Below are 9,486 nucleotides of genomic sequence, written 5' to 3'. Positions count from 1 at the left end.
GGAACTGAAGCGTATACGAACCGCAGTCAAATCTATAAGATGTGGGATCTTGGCGAGAGAAATCCATTTGTTATTAGTTAATTATTTGTTTATTTTTCATTTTGTATTTGAGCCCACCAAGGCAAACGCCAACGTCGACGCCAAGGCCACGGGCACCGCCACCGCCACCACCCTAATTAATCTCACGCTTGCCACCTCATCGGGCAGCTCACTTCTCGTTCCTGAGTTAATATTGTTATTCGTTATTCGTTGTTTTGTTATCAAAGTGTTCTGTTACTGGTCAAAGGGTGTGTGAGCGAGTGTGCAAAGAAATAAAGAGTGTAGGAAAAGGACAATAACAGCAAGCGGAACGACTATAGACAACGTCGTTTCCCATTACATTTTACCACTCTGCCAAACCCCGAACATAACCGAAGCGTTACCGAAGCATATCCAAACTTCTTCAAAATCGGGAGCCCCAGTGGGAACAACCCAAGTTAATACCGTACCATCATAACCAACCGCAAGAATCCGCTGCTGGTATTATCGCCCGATCCGAGCTCTTGGCCCTAAAAGAAGCGTTTCGACTATTGGACAGCGCTACATTAGCATTGCAAAATGTTTTGGGCTCCGTTTTTGTTTGGGGTTATCGTACCGATAAGATCAGTATTTCTTTTTTTCCAAATTTCAGCACTTCATCGTTCAGGCTTAGGTTCTTTTTTCCGATATTTCGAAACGAATGTATTATCAAAATTTGTTCTAGTTTCTGTGTGTAATGAATTGATTCCAAATTATTATTGAAGTGTTAATGTTCCGATTTAGATTAGCTTGTAGAATGTGTCATTCCTTAATGAAAATAAAATGAAGCCCAAAACAAAATCCAAACTTTTTTTATTTTAAATATTTATTTATATTTTATTTGGTTTTTATATCCATTTTCAGTTCCTCCTCCTTCTGTGTAGCATAATTTTTAGGTGCTGCGAAATACAAAAAGCAACGAATCTTTCAGTAGCATGGCAGTCGAAAAAAGCTAATCGTTAGGCAGATAAAATGATAAAATAGTTGAATTAAACGGTTGTGTCAAATTAGCTCTAATCTCCAAGTGGAAACCCAAAAAGATGTCGAGGAAAGGCGGAAATTTATTAGGACTAAACTTGTCTAAAATCTAAATGTAGTTCAATTACGATTGGTTTGCTAAGCTCGCTCGTCTTTGAATCCTATCTCTCACTACCGTGTGTAAACTTTAATCTTCCCGAATGCGATCAACCAAAGTAATTATAATCTATATACGAGGCATACATAAAAAACACATACACTTAGGCGATGGTTAGTATATGCGAAAATATATATACATACATATATAGAAATGTACAAGAACAATATCTCGATGGCGTCTCAACACAAGTATAATACGGTAATCAGATACCAAGTTATAATATTTATGAAAAGGGCAGATAAGAAATGTGGAAAGCCGAACATTTTTACATAAGAAAATGCATTTTTTAACAAACGTCTACGTGTGAATTGAATAAAACTTATATGTGTATACACGCATATATTATATACATTTTATTAAAAATATATATATATATACATATATATGTATAATGTAAAGCCGAGCAGCAATTTTTTATAACAAGGAGCGGCCCGAGGAAGCGAAAAAGAAACCGATTCAGGAGCGCAACTGAAATCAACTGCCCCGTGGGCTTTCGTGCTTCGAGGCTTCACTGTGCTCCGTGTGTGCGCGTTAAAACGTTTTTTGAAGTAAAATTTAATTTACACAAGACTGACGCTAAAAAATAATATTAAAAGTGTACTAACCGTTTACGAATTTTTCAAATGCCACACACGGAGTAGGTTGAGGTCAGAGGTCAAGGGGCCCATGGAGGATGCAGGATGCAGGACGCAGGATACAGGATGCAGGATGGAGGGCACCGCTTTGTATATGGTTATATTATATTGTACTTAAAATGGAAAACCTGAGATATATATATTATATATATTTATATTTACAATAAAGAAAAACCAAGCGTAAAACTAAAGCGAAAAAAATACAAAGGCATAATTTACGAACAATTAAATGAAGCGAAATGAAATTAATGGTAAATAACAAAATATACAGTGTTATTTTTATTTTTATGATATTGTACTTACATTAGTAACTAACAAAGTAACGGCGCAGCAATAATAACTAAATTAATTAGCAACCAGAACTAGGCAACAAAATACCCCACAAGAAAATGTGATGAATATTGTATAAAACAAATTGAAAGTCCCATTATCCGGAAGTCACGATATCTGAGTTTCGGTAGATCATTATTTGGCTGAGAATCGCTAGACGGGGAGATCTCCTTGAATCGGACGAGCCTATGAATACAATAAACGTGCAACGAACTCTTTTAGATTTATCGAGGATTTACCTTAACGACACATAGGTGCATTACGTAGTTCTCGAACCGAAGTGTTTGAATTATTGTTGTATTTAGTAGCCATCATTACCACCCGCATTACCAAATTTGTTTTGGGTCATTGTTGTCAGCAAAAGTATCTTTTTAAATTACGATTTCTAACATATACATGCATACAGAGCAATTTCTAGAGCGAGATCTCGATGTAGAGGCAAAACATGGCAAATGGTGAAAAGCAAAACGACAACAAGAACAAAACAAATCGGTTTTTCTATCAATGTTGAATGGCGAATGTGTAGGAAATATTTAACCATATATACAACAAATATAAATTGTAGCTAAAATGGTTTCATGTAAACGAAATTGTTGAGTATTTTTAGTCACGAAAGAGAATCGAAGTAAACACACAAAGACCGACAGACAGACAAAATGAAGAATTTACAATAAAATTGTGCAATTTTTACGCAGTTTCCCTAGATTCTTCTCTGAATTATAGTAGTTGACCTTATTTCCACAGATATTTGCACAGAATTTCGTTTATTGCCTTCTGCTGACAAACTGTCCATTGCGCCGCTTTCACTCGTTTAATTTTGATACCCTAGGAAGCCGAAATTCTGTTGCAAAATATATAGAAGAAATTAATCTTAAATTAATTCAAAGTGCATGTTGCACATTGTGAGAATCTGTGCTGAAGCCGATGCAGGATAAATAAATATACTTGTAGAAAAAAGGATAACGACGCCGCGATACAGATACCGATACACCTATGTTAAGCCAATTAAAGCGCCCAATGAACGATAGGATTACCAGAAAAATACATAGCAATGATTAGCTGAAAAGTAATGAAAATACTAGACAAATTATAAATCAAGTGGAACTATGAAATTGTATCCAAATTCTTCCGTAAAAGAAAACACATTTCTAGCAAACAATTTACCATACATAAGGGTCTAATATACATATACTAATATACTGAGCAGCATAAAAGTAGAGTCAAGGAAATACGTAAATCAGACGACACAAATATAGATACGCCCGAAATCCAGAAAAACTACAGATTGCAGCCCACTAAGAAAATGATATCAGCATGGAAAATATTGAGTTTTGATTGGGCATGGATGGAGTATGGATTAGGATTAGCAATAGCGATAGCAATGGGCCCGATTATGGAGAAAAATCCAACTGATCTCTACTGTGTTCTATGCTTTAGAGGGGACATAAGCAAAGTACATTTAACTTGAAAAACCAAAGTATTACCATTTTGAGCTGCAATATTTTTTAATCAAATACCAAACGAAAGATGAAATGGATTTAATAATAGTAAAATACAAAGATAATAATTAATATATATTTTTCTCTTTTGAGATAAACCAAACAGAAACTGTTTTCACGTGAATTGAGTTAGGCAACAAATAAACGAGGTCATAAAATAACATAACATATTTCAAAAAAAGTATCAAAACCAAAGCTAGCTAAGAAAATGCACAAAGTTTTGTGTGTATTTTTCGGTTTTTATTCATGTGTGTAAATCTTCCGTGTGCAAAAAAGAAAAAAAAACGAAGTATGAAAAAAGAAGCAAACCAGAACTACACTACACTACAAAAGCAAAGCCAGACACTAAGCCCAACTGAAATTGTCAAATATAAATTAATATATATGAGGTCTATATGAGTATATATTTAGATAACAATTATATTATATATATACATATATATTATATACATACTGTGTGCAAATTATTCAGATCCATCAAAATACGATGCGGAAAAGTCTCTATATATATATTTAGTAAAATTAAAACGAATGCGAATGAAAAATGAATACGTAGTACAACGGCAAGCGAAATAAAAAGTATAAAGCAAAAACATATAAGAAAACACAAAATTTAAGAAAACGGAAAATTAAAAGAATCTATGAATAGCATATAAAAATAATTATTTATAAAGGCTGTAATTTTAAGTAAAATGATCAACCCGATAAAACATAATAAAACTCAAAAATAAAACAAAAAAAAAAACGAAAACCAAACAAAAAAATAACATAAACATATTTCACCCACAAAGCAAATTAAATTAACTAAAACAAAATGTAAACAAATCGCGAGAATATACTATAAAACATAAGTAAGAACGATATCTAAAAACGAAATTATAAAGCTAAACGAACAAATTATATGAAGTAAATTACATACAACCAAAGGAAGTAAAGCATAAACATAAAACCCCAAAATTATATATATACGAGAACTCAATGTATGTAATAAATATAAAACTAATTAATAAAATCTTAAAAATGGAATAAACCGAAGGAATTAATTGGGCTTTTATTTAAAAACATTCGATGATTATGACATTTAGATTTAGGTCATTGCTTCTGGAACTGATGACGCATTTAGCAGACCCCCGTCAGACTTCGATTCAGAAAAACGAATAATATTCTCTTATCTACGCGCTAGAATGCATTTATTTAATCTTTGCCTTTTCATTCTTTTTTTTTCATATGTACATATATATATATAATGCCAAGGTACAGGAAAAGTCGTAGCGCCAGCTTCCTTTAGATTCGATTAACTCTAATTCGCACGATAAGAACTATCGCTTTGGAAAATACTCTCTATATAATAAATACAAAGCGCACAAAAAAAAATTTACATATGTCTAGTGCGACATTAGGAACATGTCAAGGTCGGAACTAAAACTATCAAAAACTCCCTAATCCCGGATATAGCTGCGATCGTAGTTCTGCATCCGTACACTCTGAGGCGCCTTCTGGGTGCGATCGAAGTTCTGCAGCTTGTTGGTCTTCAGCATCCGGGGATTGGGTCCGGCGGAGGTGCGCCAGTAGACCGTCTGCACCGCATTCCGTCCGGCGATGTAGCGCGTAGTCGCTCCGATCAAATGGTTCACCTTAGTGGCAGACATCTTGGGGATATTGTGTGTGTTCGTTTGGTATCACAGTTGGGTTGCTTTCGCTATAGAGTCGGCTCTATATCTGGGTTGTTCCTAATGAATCCGTACGATCATTGGCGCGCTCGTTTCGTTTCTGTGGCCTCACTTGGCTCCGGATCCAGTATTTATAGCAATGCCTTATCAGCACTTTTATACTGGCGTATGTATGGCCATTATCTTGCAAGTAGTTGCGGCTTATCAGATGTGTGTTGCTCAAAAGGGTTTCCAATTGATTGGCTTACGACCAGGCCTTTATTTGCGGGCCATGCAACCGAATGCAAGGCGCAATGCGACGCACTTTTGGCCAAACGTTTGTTATTCAACGTTTCAGATTGTTTTGTTTACAACTAATTGGCTGGTGTCTAGACCTGTATCCGTAACCAAAATGGAGAAATAGCCTTCATCGCACTTCCCAAGTGCGGCTCAAAGTCCAAAGGCTGATCTCTACAGCTGTATCATTATTGCACAATTAATCAAATACCCCTCAGGCCATGACGTAAGTCCTAATAAAATGTATGAACAGTCGAGCATGTGCCACTGAAAATGACCTAATTAAAAACTTAAGTCTATTTACATTGATTCCGGGAAGCATGAAGATTATACTAACTGAAGTAACACAGATATTTGTACAATTATAGTTTTGTAATTTTTTTTAGTAATATCACATTATGAATGCATTTATTGAGGATGCACTATGGTCTTCTTGAACTACAGCAAACCGCAGGCAGAGATATCTATATTTTGCTAGACATGTTGATAATGCACCTGATGCTTTGTTGTCTCAAATAATCTTAAAATAATAAAATGTGTGCTGTAGGTCATGGGTTCCGCCTGATAGAAGAAGTTCTTCTGTAAGCGATGTTCTGGCCTTTGTATTGCAATATTGAGGTTACAATAGCCTATTTAAGACACTAGCCAACCAGCTGATTGCCTAGTTGGACCGAGCTTTAAGATATGTGCCACCAGCTTCGGTCTTCTGTAATACATACATACTATCATGAGCACTCTACGTGTGCGACGAGCTCCTCTTATCAGTTTTGTGAGTCGGCGGCTGCTTGTGAATTATTATTTTCAAAACAAAACGTCAAGCGGGCACACGGTCTATGACTGCAATCAGGCGTTGTAAAATCCGGCAGAAAGTGTGCGGGTGAGGAATCGTTAAGTCAACAATAACAAAAAACCACAATAACCTATGAACGCACACTTCAAGTTCAAGTGCGATTCACAACCAGCGGGGGCCATGCAATCTAGCCCTTATCTAGCCCTAGCACGCTGTCTGCTAGTGCTTCAAGAACCAATGCATTCGCTGGCTGGAAAAAAAATTAATCATCGCGATCGGGGGGAATATTTTGTTGCCAAAACTTTTCCACGCAATCCCGGATAGCTTGTTTTCTTTTTACGAGCGTGTCCAGACTTTTGAGTATTCCCCTTAGACTTCTTTTCTGACTGATAACAGAGCGAGTTTGTTCCCATTTGTGCTAATCAAAAGAGAAACAAAAATTAACAACAAAAAAAGAAATGTTTATAAATAAAGCAATCGCCAGACTATTGTACTTCGACTTGCGAGATGTCCGCGGAATCGCGTGAGTATCAAAAGCTATCGACCCGATTTTATGGTCTCGATTTTGGGGGTCCCTAACTCGTTTGTTCCAAAGCAAAACCCCTGATTATACCGTTTAGCAGATGTCAGTTGCCGAGGCCTGATAAGGATCATCTGCTCGTTTTTCGGTAAGTGCTGATAGTGTAAAAAACGAAACGTTAACAACGTAATCAGAGAGGCAAATGGCATTGGCTTTCGATGTGTGTGACTGTGTCACCATGGCGTATGAGTAATTTATATGTATGAATTTCGGCAGCACATTTTTGTTGCCTACTTTTGGGGTCTGCAGATCCATACGAAGCGAACGTTGGTTGCAGCAATATTAACCGAATTTGTTCCGGAATTAGTGGTACCGAAATTCCAATGAGCGGGTGGAGATCCCTGCTAATTGAATTAAGCAAACACTTAACGCCTACAACTAGTCAACGGCTAATGCCCACTTAAGTCAGCCCTGCCTTATTCGTAATTGATTTTAATTGACAAGACGAGCAATTAAAACGGAGGCAATGTGAGTTAGTTTTCTGGGGAGAGCACTCGGCGATCTCGCTTGTGTATTGCTTAAGGGAAATTATACATAAATTAACGTAATATGGCTGGACTCATTAAATACGCCGGCTGCACTTCGACACTCTGGCGATCCGCTCCAGCTCACTGGCCACGCCCCCGTGCCAAGCGTGCGACCAGCAAAAGGGCCAAAAGAGCGAAGAGGCTGCCACCCAAACGCCCACATCCGTTGCAGACCTTGCGAATGGTCTCCGTGTAGAGTCCACGGCGGGAAAGCAGATTCCTGATGCTACGCAGCTCCTGGAAAATCGGAAAAATTGTTAATTAGGTTTAATAGAAATTTACATACATATATGATTTCTCATTCTAATTGGTATTGATTACCGGCATATACGCAAATTTGTAAACAATGTAGCCTCTTTTTACCTCTCAATATACATTTCCTCATCACTATCAGTATTTACTAAATTAATTATTTGCATATTCTTACTTGACGCAGACGAAGGAAAGTACGTCATTTAAGTAGCTTGTAAACAAATACTAAACTTTCTTAAGAAACAAACAATTTTTACCAGAATGAAAAGCTTTGAGAATCCAAAGATTTAATTTTTTGAAAAAGAAATTGAAAGAAGAGGGATTTACTCACATCTGAACTGAGACCAAGACGATTGCGGGTGAGAACCACTGTGTATATAGAGCTCTTCACATCGTTGCCGCAGAAGGTCAGCACGAGGTGATCGTTGACCGCTTTCACCACCTGGACGGTGCCCGTGAACTGGGTGTACGTGTTCAGGGTGACCAGTGATCCCCGCTGATCGCCGATGTTGGACCACTGACCAGGTGCAGTGGTGGTATAGTTAAAGGTATACTCCAGATTGTTGTCACGCTCGCTCCAGATCAAACGTAGGTACTTCTGCTGGCTTTGAACAGATCTGGACGGGTACTCATCGCTGTCCAGATAGGAGGATTGAGTGGTGCTGGTGCGTCCATAGTTGTTCTGGTTACGGTTGTAGTCCTGATTTCCATAGCCATAGCCGCGATTTGCCTGGCTCAAACGGATCTGTAATATTTCATATGATTATAATCACTATCTAAATGCGTTGGATTTCAATGACAACTGACCTGATCCGTGGCATCGGCCAGATGGATGATGACACATGAGTCGTACTCGTAGGTGCCCGGAAAGTCTTGGCTGTGCACGATGATCTCGCTGCCGTACCAGAGACCCATTATCTATATATGCAGAGAGGCTGGGCATTATTACACACTCATGTAGGAGCGAATGGGGGTCATTTGTGCGATTTGCATGCCACTCGCTGTGCGTTCAATTAAATGCCCACAATAATAAAAAAAAAAACTAAATAAACAGGGCTCAGTTCTCTACAGCATTGACATTGGGCGCACTGAGGGCGCAAAGGGTTAATTAGAACAAATCGACCATAATTGCATTAGCTCTCCGCATTCAAATGAGCTGACATTTTCAACTTGGGTGTAGCTGATATTTCCTGTCACTCAAGGATATTATCTTATCTTATCGTACCTGCTCCAAGTCCACCGAGTTCTGCGGATTGATGTTCATGCAGCGCAACTCCGCATTACTCCTTTCCGAGGTGGTAATCGGTGTACCACCATACATCCCAAACTGATCAACTGCAGTTCCCGTTATCGAGCCCCAAAAAAGGCCTAAGATCGCGACGTATGTCAAGGATTTGATCGACATTTCGGAAAAGTGCTGCTGTTTCTACCGATAAGCCACTGAATGCGGTCTGTTCCGGATGAAATCTCCCAATCAACTAACAGAGAATCCCAACGTGTAGGCCGCTGATCGCACTGAGAGATACAGAAATACCCCTAGGAACCGCCCTGCGCACTCTTTCGCTCAAAAAACAAAGCTGAATCTGAAAAATACGAGTCGGAGTCTACACACAAAACAAATTGTTTTACATAAATATGAAAGTTAAAAAATATTTTTAAGAAGAATTTTAGAAGAATTTAGAAGAATTAGAAGAATTTAGAATTTTTGTTGATTTGCAAAGTACACAAACTT

The 9,486-nt window shown here is 37.8% G+C and overlaps 2 protein-coding genes across 2 annotated transcripts; both read right to left on the bottom strand.

The window, feature by feature from the left end:
- Positions 1-4,822: 4,822 nt before the first annotated feature.
- Positions 4,823-5,438, bottom strand: LOC117140911. Its single transcript, XM_033304085.1, has one exon. It carries the CDS (start codon positions 5,306-5,308, stop codon positions 5,099-5,101), a length of 210 nt encoding a protein of 69 aa, XP_033159976.1. The 5' UTR covers positions 5,309-5,438; the 3' UTR covers positions 4,823-5,098.
- Positions 5,439-7,448: 2,010 nt separating this feature from the next.
- LOC117141520 lies at positions 7,449-9,242 on the bottom strand. The gene is made up of 4 exons (XM_033305011.1): positions 8,980-9,242; positions 8,562-8,672; positions 8,086-8,499; positions 7,449-7,739 (listed from the first exon to the last, which is right to left on the bottom strand). Exons 1-4 carry the CDS (start codon positions 9,157-9,159, stop codon positions 7,584-7,586), a joined length of 861 nt encoding a protein of 286 aa, XP_033160902.1. The 5' UTR covers positions 9,160-9,242; the 3' UTR covers positions 7,449-7,583.
- Between the last annotated feature and the right edge of the window lie 244 nt (positions 9,243-9,486).

This window comes from Drosophila mauritiana, chromosome 3L, assembly GCF_004382145.1.
Source record: "Drosophila mauritiana strain mau12 chromosome 3L, ASM438214v1, whole genome shotgun sequence".
In the NCBI taxonomy this organism is placed as follows: domain Eukaryota; kingdom Metazoa; phylum Arthropoda; class Insecta; order Diptera; family Drosophilidae; genus Drosophila; species Drosophila mauritiana.
The sequence above is the reverse complement of the archived record's forward strand: the minus strand, read 5'-3'. Positions and strand labels throughout refer to the sequence as shown.

Coding starts and splice junctions, on each gene's coding strand:
- LOC117140911 (XM_033304085.1), bottom strand. CDS start 5,308: ATGTCTGCCACTAAGGTGAACCATTTGATCGGAGCGACTACGCGCTAC.
- LOC117141520 (XM_033305011.1), bottom strand. CDS start 9,159: ATGTCGATCAAATCCTTGACATACGTCGCGATCTTAGGCCTTTTTTGG. Junction 8,500..8,561: donor TGGCCGATGCCACGGATCAG/GTCAGTTGTCAT, acceptor GAAATATTACAG/ATCCGTTTGAGCCAGGCAAA. Junction 7,740..8,085: donor GTCTTGGTCTCAGTTCAGAT/GTGAGTAAATCC, acceptor CCGATTTTCCAG/GAGCTGCGTAGCATCAGGAA.